Raw genomic sequence first — 20831 nt, 5'->3', positions numbered from 1 at the left:
TATAAATGCGAGATTCTATTCTTTCTGAGAACCATTCCTACACTTTCTGCGCGTGACTGCACTTGACGCAATAGTCACAGACTCCGAAGACTTGGCCACACCTTCGTGATGACGTCAAAGGTCGCTGGAGTCGATCTTTGTATATAAGGTCATCACAGCTCATGGAAGGCATCAGTCAGAGATTGGCTTACCACGAACATGGATCTCAAGGTACGCGCTCTGACCTCTGCATCTTATCTGCACGAGTGTTAATGTAATTGTTAATTACACTCTTACAAGTACCCGTGGACAAAAAAGGCATACATTCACGCTAGTGTGAGAGCATGCAAACATTCACCCACAAATTCAGGTACAAAAATACAATGAAATAAGATATCTCATAATCAGGGATGGAAGGGTTTCGTGAGGTCACAAGAACAAATTCAAAAAGATTAAATGTCTAAAGGATTTGAAGAAATACTTTTCCCATACGTATACATCAATACTTGGAATAGCCTAAAAGTCGATATGACCCAAGCTACAACTATACATGAATTCATATCCAGTTATGATGACTGGAGAATCTGGAGATTCAGCCCAAGTTGAAACCATACGTGAATTTGTTTTCAATTGTGGTAATTGGAGAGTAATAGACAATACCCCATGAACATCATTCCTTTCCTGCATACTACATTTAGATAAATAGATATATATATATATATATATATATGTAAATACGCACACACACACACACACACACACATATATATATATATATATATATATATATATATATATATATATATATATATATATATATATATATATGAATAGAATTACCAGGTATGACACCGGTCATATACATATATATATATATGTATATATATATATATGTATATATATGTATATATATATATATATATATATACATATATATACATATACATATATATATATGTGTGTGCATGTGTGTGTGTGTGTGTGTGTGTGTGTGTGTGTGTGTGTGTGTGTGTGTGTGTGTGTGTGTGTGTGTGTGTGTGTGTGTGTGTGTGTGTGTGTGTGTGTGTGTGTGTGCGTGCGTGCGTGCGTGTGTGTGTGTGTGTGTGTGTGTGTGTGTGTGTGTGTGTGTGTGTGTGTGTGTGTGTGTGTGTGTGTGTGTGTGTGTGTGTGTGTGTGTGTGTGTGTGTGTCAATTCAATCATTCATGATACATATACATACAAGTGTGTTTATATGGAATTCGTTCAATGTAATCAAGCAACCACTGATTACTACTGCAAGAACAATTCGGCTAACCAGGGGGAAAAGAATGAAGAAGTCATTTCGCAATGGAAACCCGAGATCAGAGGGGTGGGCCCATGAAATCTACTATGAATAAGATGTGGAACTGTCAGAAGTGAAAACTGTAACAAGGACAATAGTATATGGACATGAGGTCCCGTTAAGTAGACAGAAGCTGTCAGGAGCCTTAGAGATAATTATGATTGAGCCATTGATAAAAGTCCTGTTCTGTATATATGTACATTTCAGCAAATAAGGTGTATTGTTAATGTGTATGCCATCTACATGCTGAATCTTCTTTCCTATTGCAAAGCTGTGGACATTTTATGAAAAATATTCTTACATAAGGAATATGTTATAACTCGGCAGGTTGTTGCTGTCTTGGCTATGCTAGCGTTGGTCCGGGGAGACTCCTTCATCCCGTCGGGCTACAACGTGCCCCGGCCCCCGCCACCTCCCCCGTCCGCATACCAACCCTACGGACCTACGGTAATGTATAGCTCTGGCTGCATAACAGTGACTCAAAGTAGTTTCACCCAATAACATTTCTCTACGATAATGTGTCCATCTCCATATGCAACCTTCTCTCGTTCTTCCCCTCAAAGGCTCCTGCCAGGTACGACTTCGACTGGGCCGTCAACGACGCTGCCTCCGGCAACGACTTCGGCCACCAGGAGTCCCGCGACGGGGACCACACGCAGGGCTCCTACTACGTCCTCCTCCCCGACGGACGCCTCCAGAGGGTCAACTACAACGTGCAAGGGAATTCCGGATTTGTGGCCGAAGTCACTTATGAGGGACAGGCCAGACCCTCCTACGGACCTCCCCAACCCTCCTATGCCCCTCCTCCTTCAGCCTATGCCGGAAAGTAAATTGGAGAGTGCCAGATTGTTATGCAACCAAAAATAGATGAGCATATCCCATTGTTTACAGATATCATCAGATGTATATCTATTTTTATAACTAAATAAATGCTTATGCAATTTTAGCTTTTCTTTCATTTGGATCTAGAAAAAATATAATAGACATGATAAGACTACACCACATTTTTTATATATAAATGCATAAAAAACTGCGTATTGATATGATATCCTAGGGTCATAAACCCCCCAAAAAAACTGAAAAGAAGTGATGGGATCACAATGAATATCTCTTTTTTTTTTTTTTTTTCGTAATGAATACAAACTGGACGATGTCTACGGTTTATCGTTGTAGGGAAGAAAAAATGCAAATTGTATTAAAAAGCTATACTTATGTGTCTTTTTTGCTGAATATCCCCTTCATGTTTGCATCCCTCACAACGAAACAGCCGACAAAGCAGCCTGGGTGGCAGTATCGGCACTCCAGTGCATGCAATAGATTTCTACCCCACCTTACAGTCCACACTATAAATTTATTATAAAAAATGCTGGGAGGAGCCTCCGATAAGCTATTTGATGGCCATCAAGCCTCATATAAGCCATTCATTCTTTATCCCACAAGCATAACTGATGGTTTCGGCCGCATATGCGCGCCTCCTGCCGTAGGGTCCTCACTTTTCTTTTTCCTTCATAACTGATGTTTAAAGGAAGATCTTAATACAAGATATTCTCCTCTCACTCATGGCTTTCTTATGACCAATGACCACCTCCCACCTGCCTTCGGTTTGCTCTCCTTACTGTGTTTATACATTTTATTTAGATATATTCAAATCCCCGTAGTGAGTTCCTACTTCCTCATCTTCCTCCTCAAACAACAATTTCATTGCATCTCATTTTAGGAGAATCAATGCCAGTGCTCCTATCTTCTCTCCACACTTTCCCTCAAAAGACAAACTTTCTGAATTATAACCACCTCCCCAGTATTTCCGCATTTTAGCAATATCAGAATGGAACAGATACACTTCATCCTCTAACGTTTGGACATTCTTCTTCAGAGAGAAAACGATACAGGCAACTGGGCATAAGATGCTTATACATATATCTTATGGATCATCTGGTGGGTCGTCTTGGAATGGAGCTCGCTGATTGGTCTGTATTTGCCCCAGCGATAACCAATACGGCCTAGCCGAGTGCTAGGTTTACAAACCCTTCTCTATGAGTAGTTGTTACTGCTTAATTGATGTAAGCTGCTTCTATCGGTTTCCTTGTCCTTTTTTTCATAACAGTGTAAAGTACCTCTACATTATTCCAATTGGATAAACCGCCGTGGTTCGTAGCGTGTATTACTAATGAGTTAGATGTTCTGTGGTGTCGTTAGTTATTCTTGTTTTCATAGATTCTTTTTCCAATTCCTCGTGACGTTTTACTGAAGTAAGCTGCGTCGCATACGCCACAGGGAATTTTGTATACTAATATCTCTTTGTTCTTTCTTTCCATTTTTATGTTTCTAGATATGATATCCTTCGTCTTCCGCCCTAACGAGTGTACTATGTTTACCACGATTCTCGCTAGGAACTTGGATATTGTTTTACCTTGTCTCGAGTAAGACAACATTAAGTAGACTTTTTCTTGCTTTTTGGTGGCTGTGTTTTTTTTTCTTTCTTTCTTTTTCTTCTTTTTTTACATATGTGTTCAGCTTTATTCTTTAATTTTTATAGTAGACCCGATAGATACTTAAGGCGGCTGAACGTCTCCATTACGTGCTTACGCTCATCTTATAAGAACTCCTCGCTACACGCTCTAAAGGCTCGCAGGAAAAATATAATCACTACACAAGATTTTGTTCTCATGTTGTGTCGTGACAGGTAATGAATAAGTTCTTCTTTGTTGGTTGGTTGCCTGTAAACTTAATTTTTTGCACTATCGTCAACCCGATGTATTACCGTGTCTAAAATTGGTAATTTTCCATCCACCTCCTTTCTCCTCGTGAATTCAATGTGTCTATTTACCACATATAGCCATTGTTTCTGTTAAATATACAATAATTCAGAGTATCATAGTGTCTTATACCTGTTCAACTTTCCCAAAGGCTCCTGCTAAGTATGACTTCAACTGGGCTGTCAACGATGCCGCTTCCGGTAACGACTTCGGCCACCAGGAGTCCCGAGACGGGGACTACACACAAGGCTCATACTACGTCCTCCTCCCTGACGGGCGACTCCAGAGGGTCAACTACAACGTGCAGGGAGACTCCGGTTTCGTGGCCGAAGTCACCTACGAGGGAGAGGCCAGGGCCTACTCTCCTCCCCAGCCATCCTACGCCCCTCCTCCTCCTTCCTATGGTGGAAAATAAAACCTAGGACAGCTTTTCAGAACGCAGTCTCTAGTTCCTTGAATCCTCTGAGAGTTTATATATTTTTGTATATTCTATGTAAATAAATTATCTGAAAAACAATATACACATATGATTTACCTTTTATGCCTACTGCATTAAAAAAAAGAAATCATAGTGATATTCCGATACCTTTTACATAGAAAGAGACATCTTAACGTAAGTCTTCCCCTGCCAGTAGGCCGTTTCTTGATCCTTGAATCTTCACACTTACTTTATATATTTTTGTATATTATATGTGAGTAAATTATCTGAAGAACAAAATGTATATATATATATATAATTTACTTTTCATGCCTACTGCATTTAAAAAATCGTATATGTTTCCGATACCTATGGAAATTTATGCATTTATGCGTGGATGAATGCACGTATGTATTATGTATGTATATGTACATACATATATGTTTATATATATTTATATATGCATTAATTTATATATGTGTTTTATTTGTTTTAGGTGTATGCATATGTTCGTTGCAATATATATTTCCATAGGTAAGAATATTTACCTCTAGCTCAAGCCTGATCGTACAAAGAAACAAAATAAATAACGGGTATATGCAAATGATGCTAAACTGACGTCAGAGAGAATCTTCTCCCTCCTGTCCGTCTCGAAAACTCGTCAGTATCCTCACCCCTATCTGGATGTGCACCCCAGTGTAGCAAACATTCGGTCTCTGAACTTGGTCCAAACTCTCTATCAATTTAGTTCGTATTTCCTGCGCCTTTACGCATAAGGAGAGCTGACAACCATTGTCTGATCCCCTCCCCATGCTACCGTAGCCCGGTGGCATAGAAACAGTTCCAAAGTAATACAACAGACGACAGTCCAGTACATCTTCCCAAAAACATCTATGGGAGGATTGTTGCCAGCCACTTTGAGGGAGTGGAGCTCTAGTCAGTGATACCCGAGATTATAATTATTCCTAATCAGTTGCAGTTCCTTAGATATTGTTATACACAGGGACATTTTTGCAGTCAAAAAATATCGTCATCCAAGGAAATACGAATACGAAGTAAATTTGGGACAACTATTTTTCCGACGTTTGTCTAGTATGTGAAAATGTGTGTGAGTGCTTGTGCACTCACACACATTTGGTGCGTCTTATGTGGTAGGATTACGTTAGCACTTACTCGCATCCCTTTTAGATTTTAGTTTCCATCACTGGTCATTCTTTAACATAGAAGTGGGCGCGCGAGAATGCCTCGCGAGGCGTTTGCTGAGTTGCGTGTTTGGACGCCTCTCCCTTGAGCAAATGCTACGTAGGCTTCTGTGAGGTGCCTGGTGCCCTCGAAGTAGGTGAACGGGGTTGATTGATGTCTTCTGGACAGTTTCTTGAATTTTTCGAGTTTGTATTGGCTTCCGAGGGCTTGATTGAAGTCTTGAAGTCGATGCGCTGGTCTTGAATGATTCTGGGCTTCAATGCGTTGCACTGGGCATTCTTGTGACTTGATTGGAGTTTCATTCCATGATGCGTTGAGTTGTGTCTTGAGATTGCGTTCCTGGGAATCACTACTCTTGGCTGACAATTCTAGTCATGGACTAGTGGCTTCCTTCGGAGGTGTAGGCTGGAGTAGCGTTCTGCTACCACCGCTGCCACCAGCTGTGTAGCCATTGATGGCTACTTTTTCGTGTGGCGCAGAGAAGGATAAAGCATCTTCAGGCTCTCTAAATTCATTGAATCGAATAGGTTTTGGTATCTACAGAGCGGGGGTGTAATTCCATATGTACAAGGTTGCCTATACATACTTTCCACAATCATATTTGTGAGTACGTATTATGTACTTTGTTAGTATTAGTGAATATGTCTTGACGTGATGTATTGACGTGATTACAGTTATGGTTGTGTAGTTTGGTAGATATAAGGAAATGGTTAATGATCTGTCTAATGAGAGATTTGTGGCTTTAATTGGAAGGGTCGCGTGATCGTGGCGTCACGCTTACTTGATGCTTGTGATTTGGGGAATGTGTGTGTCAGCAAGGGGTTGGCAGTAATGTTTGGTCTAAGTATGAGTCAACTGGCGCCAGTGTCTGACGACATCCTGTGGTAGGTTTTTGGATCACGTGTCGTGCATGTGACTTACCGTATACATAATTATAGAATTAGCATATGGATGCACATGAAATGAAGTAGATGACAGACATGAGATCCATGGGATTTTTTTTTTTCAGGAAGCTCCAGTTAAGATTAGAAGAATTCTGATATTAGAATATGGACAAAGGAATTAGACAAAGCTACTTGATAGCACCAAATCCGTTCAATATGTAAAGTGAGGTGATTATAGAGGATATTATTCACTCAAGGAAAATAACAGTGGGAAGAAGGTAGTGAGGAGCATACGCCAAGAATCGCTGAGTAGATGAGGCCAAAGCCGTCACCTTTGCTCTATATACTCGAATTGATGGGACAATTACTGGGAATTGGAGAAGAGTGCGGAATTGAACCCGCAACTAAGTACAAGACACGCACGCTTCCGATTGGGCACGCCAATCATAGTGAGCTGATCGCGGAGCTGGTTTTGGCACATCATGAGGCAATTGAGAGTTGGCTGACAAGGAATAAAAAGAAAACAGAAGTTATGGGTATCCCCATAAAACAGGAATGCCCAAGATCTGAATAAGGTAGCATATCGTGATAAAAGAAAGGAAAAGGCAGTAAATATGATTACCATAGTAAATTATGTATTTAATGGTACCTGGTGGTATTTAATGGAAATTACAAAGGATTACAAAGGATTACAAAGGAGGAGCATGCCGACAGGAAACCTTTTTGTCCATAGGATGCGGAAAAAATTATAATAATGATAAATTCATTCATTCATTCATTCATTCATTAAAATAAATGAATAGATAAATAACTAACCAAATAAAATTATAATAATACAAATAAAAATAAATAATATACATAAATAAATGCATAGGTATAGTTAGACAATAAACAAACAGGCATATAAGTAATAGTAATTGAAAATCAAGCAAATAATAATAAACAGACAAATAATAACAAACAAATAAACAAATTATATAAAATAAATGGCAGGCATTACAGCATCTTGCTTAGGTGTTTATCTAAACGAATCTTAAGGCTTGATTCACACTATCGGTCCGGTCGCGCTCCACTCCCGTTCCGCTCTCGGTCCGGTCCAATATTGTCTCATTAATTTCAATGGAAGCATTCACACTGGCGCTCTCGCTCCAGTCTCGCTCCGGTTTTTGCTCCGGTCACGGTTCCGTCAAAATATATTTTTACTGGAGCGAGACCGGAGCGTGACTGGATCGTGAGCGCCAGTGTGAACTCAGTTGCCACGGTCCTGGTCCACTCCAGTCGAGATTCAGCCTTCATATAAGCAAGTAGTGTTACCTGCTGTCCTACCAAACCATGGGTAATCCAAAGGAAACACCACAATGGGATCATGAGAATGTTAGAAAAATTATAAAAATACGTTTTCTTTTTATTTATCACTGATACAATGACAATGCGTACAGCGAGGATATACATAAGCACCAACTGAATAAAATATAACATACAAAACTTACTTTAATTTTGTGGATTCAGATGAAATGCTAATAGAATTAGTCAAAAGGTAAACCAGAGCTGTATGACCTGACTTCGCTGCACTACAGTGATAACGTGGCGAAAAGAAGAAGCTGTGTTGAAATAAGCAGGCAGCTGGGTTGTGAAGATAAGAAATTCCATACAATTGCCTAATGTCCACTGTGGAAATGCATTTCCTATCCTCACTAAACAATTTTCCTATACAATAATGTTTGCATACTTATCATATTGCCAAGGTACTGAGAGAAATAAAAATACACATTATTAACCGAAGAAAGAAATTCCATATGTATAATAACCTATTATCCACTGCGGAAATGCATCTCCTTAGCTCACTCAACAAATATTCTTACACAAGTTTGTTTGTCTACTTATATTTCATCCTTTTGCCAAGGCATTGAACCAGCTAGGGAGCTGAAATAATCTTTCAGTGTTTCTTTCACGCCAAAAGCCTCCTTCGTAGCATTTCCCCCCTCTTCCTCTCATTGGACGTACTATGTTTGATGGAGGCATGACAACAGTATCTGGTAATGCAACAGCATTTGGGTGTATCAGATTGTGAAGTATACATGTTGTTGTAATGATCGCATTAGCGTTAGAAGGCATAGCTTTAAGTTTCCTTAAATATATTCTGAAGGTTTGCACTAGAATACCAAATGTGCACTCAGCTATCCTCCTGGCTTTAGATAATCTATAATTAAAAATCCTCTTCTCTACCTTATGTTCAGTCTGTGAACCTGGGTAGGGCCTCATCAAATTTCTCTTCAGCGGGAAAGCCTCATCTCCCACTATAACGTATGGTGCAAGCACATCAGTGTCAGGAAGTGCAGCATCTTCTTGTACATTTCAGGTCATCCTCAATTTTGGATAGTATTTTCTCAAATGTTCCTTTGTTCATTCTGAAATAGCTGTGGAATTTACTCTCATCATCAATAAGACGAGGATACAGAGTATGAAATTCTCCTTCAGTCTTCCTATCTTGCAACATAGGATGAACCCACAATTTCTTTCTTTTTCTATTTTGTTTTCCTTCATCTTCTTCATCAAGTGCAATAGCGATTATTGCCAACTCGGCGTCAGAAAAGTCACACATCCTTCGTAACTGATGGTAAGACTTCTACTGGTGTCGAGGGAGGGGGGATGACGGGAACGAGAGGGGACCGATAGTGTGAATACCTCAGAACCGAGAGCGAAGCGCGACCGGACCGATAGTGTGAATCAACCCTGAATACCTCAGAACCGGAGCGGAACGAGACCGGAGCGTGACCGGACCGATAGTGTGAATCAACCCTAAGGCTTCAAACTGAACTACATTGCACTGCCTCTGTAGGAAGTTTATTCCATTCATTAACAACACGGTTGGAGAAGTTGTTTTTGCCCACTTCCAGATTAAATCTATTTCCTTACAGTTTGAGACCATTATTCTCATTAAGTGTGAAAATTTTGTAATTTTTGATGTTGTCAATTCCCTTTAGAATCTTAAAGACCTGCATTAAGTCACCTCTGAGTCTACGTTTTTTTAGGGGAAAACAGATTCATATGTTGTAGTTGAGTTTCGTATGATTTACTTTTGATATTTGGAATCAGTTTTGTGGCTCGCCGTTGTATACTTTTTCCAATCCATCAATATCTTCAATGATATTCGGTAACCATACAGAAACAGCACATTCCAAATGTGAACTAACTAACGAGATATCATTAAACTCATCAATTTTTTTAAGTACTATATTTAGTCAATATAACATGGGTGTAGGACCTGGACAATAAGGAGATGCAAAGACGAATTACAGTAAATCTGTCGAACTCCACACGGAGTAATGACTGTATAAGTTTCATGCAGTCAGTATTATAAGGACTTAAGTGATACCCCTACAAATTAGAGTCACGCAGCATTATTTTATGAGTGGAGATTAATCTTCACTCAGAACAGAATATTAACCACTTTTAATCTCTACTTCGTTTCTTTATTCATGAAAAACATCCACTAATTTTTTTCCATCTCCGACTTAAATGTTTGAACGAAATCTAATGGTTATAAATGCGAGATTCTATTCTTTCTGAGAACCATTCCTACACTTTCTGCGCGTGACTGCACTTGACGCAATAGTCACAGAATCCGAAGACTTGGCCACACCTTCGTGATGACGTCAAAGGTCGCTGGAGTCGATCTTTGTATATAAGGTCATCACAGCTCATGGAAGGCATCAGTCAGAGATTGGCTTACCACGAACATGGATCTCAAGGTACGCGCTCTGAACTCTGCATCTTATCTGCACGAGTGTTAATGTAATTGCTAATTACACTCTTACAAGTACCCGTGGACAAAAAAGGCATACATTCACGCTAGTGTGAGAGCATGCAAACATTCACCCACAAATAGACTCATTAATACATTCAAGAGACTCAAGTACAAAAATACAATGAAATAATTAGGGATGGAAGGGTTTCGTGAGGTCACGAGAACAAATTCAAAAAGACTAAATGTCTAAAGGATTTGAAGAAATACTTTTCCCATACGTATACATCAATACTTGGAATAGCCTAAAAGTCGATATAGCCCAAGTTACAACTATACATGAATTCATATCCAATTATGATGACTGGAGAATCTGGAGATTCAGCCCAAGTTGAAACCATACGTGAATTTGTTTTCAATTGTGGTAATTGGAGAGTAATAGACAATACCCCATGAACATCATTCCTTTCCTGCATACTACAATTAGATAAATAGATATATGTAAATACGCACACAGACACACACACACACACACACACACACACACACACACACACACACACACACACACACACACACACACACACACACACACACACACACACACACACACACACACACATATATATATATATATATATATATATATATATATATATATATATACATGAATAGAATTACCAGGTATGACAACGGTCATATATATATATATATATATATATATATATATATATATATATATATATATATATATATATATATATGTGTGTGTGTGTGTGTGTGTGTGTGTGTGTGTGTGTGTGTGTGTGTGTGTGTGTGTGTGTGTGTGTGTGTGTGTGTGTGTGTGTGTGTGTGTGTGTGTGTGTGTGTGTGTGTGTGTGTGTGTGTGTGTGTGTGTGTGTGTGTGTGTGTGTGTGTGTGTGTGTGTGTGTGTGTGTGTGTGTGTGTGTGTGTGTGTGTGTGTCAATTCAATCATTCATGATACATATACATACAAGTGTGTTTATATGGAATTCGTTGAATTTAATCAAGCAACCACTGATTACTACTACAAGAACAATTCGGCTGACCAGGGGGAAAAGAATGAAGAAGTCATTTCACAATGGAAACCCGAGATCAGATGGGTGGGCCCACGAGGTCTACTATGAATAAGATGTGGAACTGTTAGAAGTGAAGACTGTAACAAGGACAATAGTATATGGACATGAGGTCCCGTTAAGTAGATAGAAGCTGTCATGGGCCTTAGAGATGATTATGATTGAGTCATTGATATAAGTCCTGTTCTGTATATATGTACATTTCAGCAAATAGGGTGTATTGTTAATATGTATGCCATCTACATGCTGAATCTTCTTTCCTATTGCAAAGCTGTGGACATTTTATGAAAAATATTCTTACATAAGGAATATGTTATAACTCGGCAGGTTGTTGCTGTCTTGGCTATGCTAGCGTTGGTCCGGGGAGACTCCTTCATCCCGACAGGTTACAACGTGCCCCGGCCCCCGCCACCTCCCCCGTCCGCATACCAACCCTATGGACCTACGGTAATGTATAGCTCTGTCTGCATAACAGTGACTCAAAGTAGTTTTACCCAATAACATTTCTCTACGATAATGTGTCCATCTCCATATGCAACCTTCTCTCGTTCTTCCCCTCAAAGGCTCCTGCCAGGTACGACTTCGACTGGGCCGTCAACGACGCTGCCTCCGGCAACGACTTCGGCCACCAGGAGTCCCGCGACGGGGATCACACGCAGGGCTCCTACTACGTCCTCCTCCCAGATGGACGCCTCCAGAGGGTCAACTACAACGTGCAAGGAAATTCCGGATTTGTGGCCGAAGTCACTTATGAGGGACAGGCCAGACCCTCCTACGGACCTCCCCAACCCTCCTATGCCCCTCCTCCTTCAGCCTATGCCGGAAAGTAAATTGGAGAGTGCCAGATTGTTATGCAACCAAAAATAGATGAGCATATACCATTGTTTACAGAAATCATCAGATGTATATCTATTTTTATAACTAAATAAATACTTATGCAATTTTAGCTTTTCTTTCATTTGGATCTAGAAAAAATATGATAGGCATGATAAGACTACACCACGTTTTTTTTATATATATAAACGCATAAAAAACTGCGTATTGATATGATATCTTAGAGTCATAAGCCCCCCAAACAACTGAAAAGAAGTGATGGGATCACAATGAATATCTTCCTTTTTTCACAATGAGTACAAACTGGACGAAAGGCTATAGGTTTCCTCTCAAAACATCGATTTATCGTTGTAGGAAAGAATAAAAATGCAAATTGTATTAAAAAGCTATTTCTATGTGTCTTTTTTGTTGGGTGTCCCCCTCATGTTTGCATCCCTGACAACGAAACAGCCGACAAAGCAGCCTGGGTTGCAGTATCGGCACTCCAGTCCATGCAATAGATTTCTACCCCACCTTACAGTCCACACTATAAATTTATTATAAAAAATGCTGGGAGGAGCCTCTGATAAGCCATTTGATGGCCATCAAGCCTCATATAAGCCATTCATTCTTTATCCCACACGCATAACTGATGGTTTCGGCCACATATGCACGCCTCCTGCCGTAGGGTCCTCACCCTTCTTTTTCCTTCATAACTTATGATTAAAGGAAGATCTTAATACAAGATATTCTCCTCTCACTCATGGCTTTCTTATGACCAATGACCACCTCCCACCTGCCTTTGTGTTGCTCTCCTTACTGTATTTATATATTTTATTTAGATATATTGAAATCCTCGCAATAAGTTCCTACTTTTTCCTCTTCCTCCTCAAACAACAATTTCATTGCATCTCATCTTAGGAGAATCAATGCCAGTGCTCCTATGTTCTCTCCACACTTTCCCTTAAGAGACAAACTATCTGAATTATAACCACCTCCCCAGTATTTCCGCATTTTAGCAATATCAGAATGGAACAGATACACTTCATCCTCTAACGTTTGGACATTCTTCTTCAGAGAGAAAACGATACAGGCAACTGGGCATAAGATGCTTATACATATATCTTATGGATCATCTGGTTGGTCGTCTTGGAATGGAGCTCGCTGATTGGTCTGCATTTCCCCCAGCGATAACCAATACGGCCTAGCCGAGTGCTAGGTTTACAAACCCTTCTCTATGAGTAGTTGTTACTGTTAGATTTATGTAAGCTGCTTCCATCGGTTTTCTTGTCATTTTTTTCGCAACAGTGTAAAGTACCTCTACATTATTCCAGTAGGGTAAATGGCTGTGGTTTGTAGCGTCTATTACTAATGAGTTAGATATTCTGTGGTGTCGCATGTCATTCTTGTTTTCATAGATTCTTTTTCCGATTCCTCGTGACGTTTGCCGAAGTAAGTTGCGTCGCATCCGCCACAGGGAATTTTGTATACTAATCTGTCTTCGTTCTTTCTTTTCATTTTTAGGTTTCTAGATATGATATCCTTCGTCTTCCGCCCTGACGAGTGTACTATGTTTACCACGATTCTCTCGAGGAACTTGGATATTATTTCACATTGTCTCGAGTAAGACAACATTAAGTAGACTTTTTCTTGCTTTTTGGTGGCTATGTTTTGTTTTGTTTTTTTCCCATATGTGTTCAGCTTTATTCTTTAATTTTTATAGTAGACCCGATGGATACCTAAGGCGGCTGAACGTCTCCATTATGTGCTTACGCTCATCTTGTAAGAACTCCTCGCTGCACACTCTAAAGGCTCGCAGGAACAATACAATCACTACACAAGATTTTGTTTTCATGTTGTGTCGTGACAGGTAATGAATAAGATCTTCTTTGTTAGTTGGTTGCCTGTAACCTTAAATTGTGCACTATCGTTAACTTGATGTATTACAGTGAAATTATTTCGGCCCTGGGAGGGATTCGAACCCAGATCGTTGTAGTGGCTGCCGGGAACTCTACCACTGCGCCACCGAGTTTTGTGTGTGTGTGTGTGTGTGTGTGTGTGTGTGTGTGTGTGTGTGTGTGTGTGTGTGTGTGTGTGTGTGTGTGTGTGTGTGTGTGTGTGTGTGTGTGTGTGTGTGTGTGTGTGTGTGTGTGTGTGTGTGTGTGTGTGTGTGTGTGTGTGTGTGTGTGTGTGTGTGTGTGTGTGTGTGTGTGTGTGTGTGTGTGTCCATACCTACCCTCAAGCTGCCAATACAAGATTTGATACTGCATCATCTTCAGCATATGACCCGTCTATGCAAACGACATCACAATATCCAAATTTTCATTGTCCTGTTTAAACTAATTTTGCCTTATGATCACATTTATGCACTACCAAAACGAGTAAAACACATAGTCATCGTTGGTTATGTATGGCTATCGTGTGTCGCATCGAATATGTGTTTTGTTTCAACAGTGTATCATTTTTTGTTATTGTAAAGACCATGTAGAGGGCGCTGAATCTATTGACTGTTTTGAGAAAACGTTAGATAATTTTATAGAAAGGGGTTGATAGATGGTAATGGACGTGGAACTACCTAGTGTAGGTTTTATGGTCTCTTGCAATCTCTTCCATCCTTATGTTCTTGTCTTCTTATAAGATTTCATTCAAACCGACAGTGAACACTCGAGTCACAAACACCCCCTACCTCTGGTGCTGGCGCTCTACGTCTAATTCATCTTGACACACGGGGAATAAAAATCAGTGAATTATGCTAATGTATTCTGTGTTCGTGTGTGAAGCTTATCATGAGAGTTCTCTTCACTCCGTGACGCGTAAAGCTGATCCAGCACGCTGCACTCACCTTCACTTCATTCGATATCTTATTGGCTGTCAAGATTCGCCAATTGTTGTCTGCTAAACTAATCACACACGAGGTGTGATCGGCTATCAAAGGAAACTTGGAATTGCGCGTTATATACAATCAAAGCGACCCAGATTTGGTCTTTTGTGACCTGTAATACCTGGCTTCAGAAAAACTAATTTCACTGGAAGTCAAGATTAGATGAAAAACCTGAGGAAGAGATGTGGGAAATGTTTCAAAACAAAAGCGTTTATAGTTACATTCCAAATCGATCTCATCGAGAATGGCTTGATAAAGAGACAGATAAATTTATTGCAAAAAAGTAACAGGCTTACAGAAATCTCAATGACCCAGAGGGACTTGAAAAAGATTATCGAGAAAAAAACAAAAATTAGAGATGAATATTACTTGTAAATATGAAGAAAACACTACACGATTCTGCAGTTACGTTATATATAAAGAGGTTATCATAAAGAACGTTGGCTCACAGACGTCTGCCAACAGTCAACTTGAACACTTAAATGAAGGTACAGTATATGCGATATTTCAAACAGCTGTTTTTTCTATATTCTTTAGCAAAACATCTCAAAACGAAATATCATCTAAGTCATGTGTTACGCTGAGCGAAAATTTACTCACTTCTGTAAATATGATCAAAGAAAACAGTAGAAGATGTACAGAAGTACTCAGAGTTAATAAAGCACCAGAGCACATTTAGTATTCAAGAATGTTGAACAAAATAAAAATGGAATCATTATTCCATTAAAATCTATTAAAACAAGATATCACGATCGGGAATGTACCAAGAGAATGAAAACCATTCGATTACATTAATTATCATATTATTATATAATCATTATGATTATTATGTGAATAGTTATTACATGATAATGACGATTAATTATTGTATGAAAGTTATATTAAAAAATGGATAGGAAACAGAAGCCTTAGAACGGCAGGCTTATAAGCATAACTTCGCCCATAAGAAAAATTATTAAAACAATTATAATTGATGCCATAGAACGTCATTTGGAAAGCATTTGTCTAATAAATGATAACCGACACAGCTCCAAACGTAAACGCTCTTGCATGACTAAACTGCTATGATTTTACAACATAATTATTTCAAATACGACAAAAGGAATTATGTGGATCTGACATATTGGACTTGAAAAGGTTTGTAATACTGCCCTGCGCAAAAAGCTACTAGTTAAACTCACTTTGTCTGGTGTAAGAGGTAACTTGCTAAGATGGGTTACGTTAATCGTTAAATTTATATTGGAAAAGATATTACGAGCGAAGTTCCTCAGGGTTCATTTCTAGGACCACAACTGTTCATAATGTGTGTGGGTGTGGGGGGGTGTGAGTAACAACTCACAGCGCAGTGATACTGAAACTATTTCAGCCCTGGGCAGGATTCAAAACCGCCGTAGTAGCGGCCGGGAACTCTACCACTGCACCACTGTCTGTGTGTGTGTGTGTGTGTGTGTGTGTGTGTGTGTGTGTGTGTGTGTGTGTGTGTGTGTGTGTGTGTGTGTGTGTGTGTGTGTGTGTGTGTGTGTGTGTGTGTGTGTGTGTGTGTGTGTGTGTGTGTGTGTGTGTGTGTGTGTGTGTGTGTGTGTGTGTGTGTGCATGATAACCAGCGCTTCTATAGGGACTATCACGAGAGAGGAAGGAGAGACGGAAGTCAAAAGTAATATATACTTTTTTTGTGATTACTCTCCAATCATGACAGGAAATTATAATTCTAAACACAACCTCATTTTGCCAGTCTCGGTTATTAAGCTCCTCATGACGGCCAGGGGCCATCGTGTGTTAATAATTCAGTGGCAGTAATAGTTCTGTCAACATAAAGACAACAAGGATTTATCATGTGTTGTCACTATGTACCAAAGGTTTGAGTGTGCGTGTGTGTATGCGTGTTTGTGTGTGCAACTTCCCAAAACGGCTAACGAGTGCAGAGCAACGGAAACAATGACAGTGGGAAAGAGAATGGCCTCCGCTGTTATGTGATCAGATTAAAGAAATGACTTTGCTCTCTTCAGAAATAATTTTTTTTTTACAAAAATCAATTCCACGTTTAGTAAACCGAACGTACAAGAAGAATGCGTACACCAAAAAAAATAAAAAATAAAAAAATAAATAAAATAAAATTACATAAATACAAAACACCGGACACATCGCCATCTAGACCCAAATCTCAAATAGATTTATTGTCTTTGTCATTTCTTGTGAGAACTCTAAGACAAACTAAAGGAAATTACCAGCCATAAAGACAAATAACTCATGCGCTTGCGTACATATAAATCCTCCTGATCACAGAACCTGTGTGAGATTTTTTTTCCCTCAGCTCGTGTTCGGCCGTGATGCAACTCAGTTCGTGACTCTTTTGCCCCCGCCACACCTCTGTCACGTCACACTCTGCTGGAGAGCGATGTGGAGTATATATAAAGCGACCTGAGGGACTGGAAATCATCAGTTATTGGACGAATTACCACAATCATGGATCTCAAGGTACGTGCCTCTTCTCTCCTATTCACCACTGCGGGAGGATCCTCTCTCTCACCTGGCAGCAACCAGAAGGAAACATAAAAGTTGATCGTTTCTATCAAAGGGATGATCGAAAATTAAATCACTCATGTTAATAGATTAATTAGATAGTTACATCATCTCCCGTGACGCTATCAGAAAGGGTGTCTCAAAAGCTTGCACGGCTGTTATCGTATATAAATGATACAACAGTATATGAGCTAATGTGAAAATATATACACACATTTATGTGCATAGATATTCTTAATGTATATATATATATATATATATATATATACATATATATATATATATATATACTTATACACATACACATGTACATATATACACTTGTATATACAGTGTGTGTGTGTGTGTGTGTGTGTGTGTGTGTGTGTGTGTGTGTGTGTGTGTGTGTGTGTGTGTGTGTGTGTGTGTGTGTGTGTGTGTATGTGTGTGTGTGTGTGTGTGTGTGTGTGTGTGAGTGAGTGTGTGTGTGTGTGTGTGTGTGTGTGTGTGTGTGTGTGTGTGTGTGTGTGTGTGTGTGTGTGTGTGTGTGTGTGTGTGTGTGTGTGTGTGTGTGTGTGTGTGTGTGTCTGTGTGTTTGTGAACATAGTCTTCATATATCCCTGGTAATAGTTACAATAAGGTCTGTAAAGGAATTTGCAGGAATGAATGGTATACAATATTCTATGTATAGATACAATATTTTACAAGGATTTTTATTCCCTTGACAGTTGGTCTTCATTGCTTCCATGCTCGCGATGGTCCAAGGAAGCTCTTTCATCCAGCCAGGATATAACCTACCCCGACCTCTGCCTCCTCCTCCTCCTCCTCGCCCATCCTCCTACCAACCCTATGGGCCAACGGTAACGCATAAGCTACGGTATATGTTCCCTGTGATAAAGCATTTGAACCACAACTTCTATTGTACAACTCTGGTGTTCCTATTCTTTATGAGCGTCTTCTCTTCCTTCCCCTCCAGGCTCCAGCTAGGTACGACTTCGACTGGGCCGTCAACGACGCTGCCTCTGGGAACAACTTCGGTCACCAGGAGTCCCGGGACGGGGATCACACGCAGGGATCCTACTATGTCCTCCTCCCAGACGGACGCCTCCAGAGGGTCAACTACAACGTGCAAGGGAACTCCGGCTTCGTGGCCGAGGTTACCTACGAGGGGCAAGCCAGGCCTTCCTACGGCCGACCCCAACCGTCCTATGCCCCTCCCCCCTCCGCCTATGCTGGGAAATAATATATGAATTATTTCCTGTTTCTTATATTTCCATATATTTGTAATGATGAGTATTAGTCAATATGAGCAGAGATATTTCCAAGTATATTTTTGATAGCAAGTAAAAGATTGAATATAAAAGGCCCTTTTACTGAAACTACCTGGAGAACAATATCACATGTCCTACTTTCGGATTTGCATTCTAAAACCACCTATTGGAACATGGGTAGCATAACACAGTGAAAAGACACACCTTAGAATACGGATTTACATCACGATAGACTGTTGCACCGAAATGAAAGACTACCATAGAAAAATAAAAATCAAACATTTTTAATGTATTTTTATTGTTTTGTGTGAGATATGGTATAACGAATGAAATCTTATGACAACTTGTTCCAAGACATTTGTTAACAAGAAGAGAAAATGGAAAACGGTGAATTGGCTAACGTTCTATAAAAAAGAAAGAAGTAAATATGCATGAATACTTATATCCACCTGCTACACACACACACACACACACACACACACACACACACACACACACACACACACACACACACACACACACACACACACACACACACACAGAGCTGTGGAAAAAAAATCACAATTTTACTACCAAACGCTAACACTATCATAGTTATCTACAATGGGTTTTATGTCTTAAAAAATAACTACCAAAGTTAGATTTCCTTCGCGAAGTCTTCTAACAAAGAACAAAGTATCGATAGTGAGCAAGACAGTAACACAAACATATGTGACTGGTTTGGTGAAGGATACCTCTCAGATCCAACAAACACAAAACCTACACACAGAAGAACTACAGAAGCAGTGACGATTTTAGAATATCAAAGTCCAAAGTTAACTCTGCTGTTTCACAAAGTATGGGCATATTTACTGTGCCGAATACATACATATACCAAGGCTTTTTCCCCCTTACAAGGGAGGTAGCCAAAAAGGGAAAGGCATAAAATCATTTCCACCCATTCCATCCCTGAATACACTCCACACCCCTCCACCCTCCCTTCTATCTGAGCACCTCCTGGATGACGGGTCATCCCTGCACCTTGTCCACTGCCCTGGGTCAGAAGCAGTGCCGAGTATTTTCAGGAAAAGACAGTAAACCAAAGTCACGAAGTACGGAAGGAATAAGACAAACGAAATAGATTGTAGAAACTGATACAGGAGCACAAACATCATCGAGATTTTGCAATCCATTCTCACTTCTGCCAAACTAAATTAGAGATGCTAGCAAGTGAAAAATCACAGCTAGAATGTCCTCACTTAGATGATATGGGTGAGTTCTCTTTTTGTATCTTAGTTCATGGACCATGGTTCTTGATGACCATATTCAAGACCTTTTGTTTGGAAGTCTTGATTAGAGAATTCTTTCGCTTATGAGAATCGGAATCCCACCGTGAAGATTCTTGAGGACCCAATAGTCTTATTAAAACTTTAAGTCTTTTGAAAAGGCCTTATGTGTCCAGTATGTCGAGACTATAATAGTATTCCAAACATTTGTATTACTGACAACAAGCACCTCTTCTGTGCTGTTAGAATCAGTACAGAGAAGAATGACCAAAATGATACATGGACTCGGAAATTTGCCTTACGAAGAGAGGCTTAGGCACCTAAACTTACACTCTCTGGAAAGACGTAGAGTGCGGGGTGATCTAATAGAAGTGTTCAAGTGGATCAAAGGTTATAACAAGGGTGAAGCAAACAAGGTCATCATAATAAAACAACAGGGCAGGACTCGCAGTAATGGGTATACACTGGACAAATTTAGATTTAAGAAGGAAATAGGCAAGAATTGGTTTACTAATAGGGTGGTCGATGAATGGAATAAACTTAGTAACCATGTAGTAAGCGCTGAAACTATCAGTTGTTTTAAGAAACGATTAGACAACTTTATGGATGGGGATGACAGGTGGTGATGGATACGGAGCTGCCTAGTGTAGGCCTTATGGTCTCTTGCAGTCTCCTTTATTCTTATGTTCTTATGTTAG

The 20831-nt window shown here is 39.8% G+C and overlaps 3 protein-coding genes across 3 annotated transcripts; all 3 read left to right on the top strand.

Annotated features, from left to right (window-relative positions):
- Positions 1 to 1632: 1632 nt before the first annotated feature.
- LOC143036062 (pro-resilin-like) lies at positions 1633 to 2154 on the top strand. The gene is made up of 2 exons (XM_076203318.1): positions 1633 to 1748; positions 1865 to 2154. Exons 1-2 carry the CDS (start codon positions 1647 to 1649, stop codon positions 2129 to 2131), a joined length of 369 nt encoding a protein of 122 aa, XP_076059433.1. The 5' UTR covers positions 1633 to 1646; the 3' UTR covers positions 2132 to 2154.
- Positions 2155 to 2664: 510 nt separating this feature from the next.
- LOC143036189 (pro-resilin-like) lies at positions 2665 to 4472 on the top strand. Its single transcript, XM_076203436.1, has 2 exons — positions 2665 to 2781; positions 4209 to 4472. The coding sequence occupies exons 1-2, from the start codon at positions 2665 to 2667 to the stop codon at positions 4470 to 4472; spliced, it is 381 nt and encodes a 126-aa protein (XP_076059551.1).
- Positions 4473 to 17561: 13089 nt separating this feature from the next.
- LOC143036188 (pro-resilin-like) lies at positions 17562 to 20204 on the top strand. The gene is made up of 4 exons (XM_076203435.1): positions 17562 to 17573; positions 18326 to 18457; positions 18574 to 18767; positions 20144 to 20204. The coding sequence occupies exons 1-4, from the start codon at positions 17562 to 17564 to the stop codon at positions 20202 to 20204; spliced, it is 399 nt and encodes a 132-aa protein (XP_076059550.1).
- The last annotated feature ends 627 nt before the right edge of the window (positions 20205 to 20831 follow it).

The sequence above is a fragment of the Oratosquilla oratoria genome, chromosome 20 (genome assembly GCF_046742065.1).
Source record: "Oratosquilla oratoria isolate Oo_2021 chromosome 20, ASM4674206v1, whole genome shotgun sequence".
Taxonomy (NCBI): domain Eukaryota; kingdom Metazoa; phylum Arthropoda; class Malacostraca; order Stomatopoda; family Squillidae; genus Oratosquilla; species Oratosquilla oratoria.
Note: the sequence above shows the minus strand (reverse complement) of the source record. Positions and strands in the feature narration are given on the sequence as shown.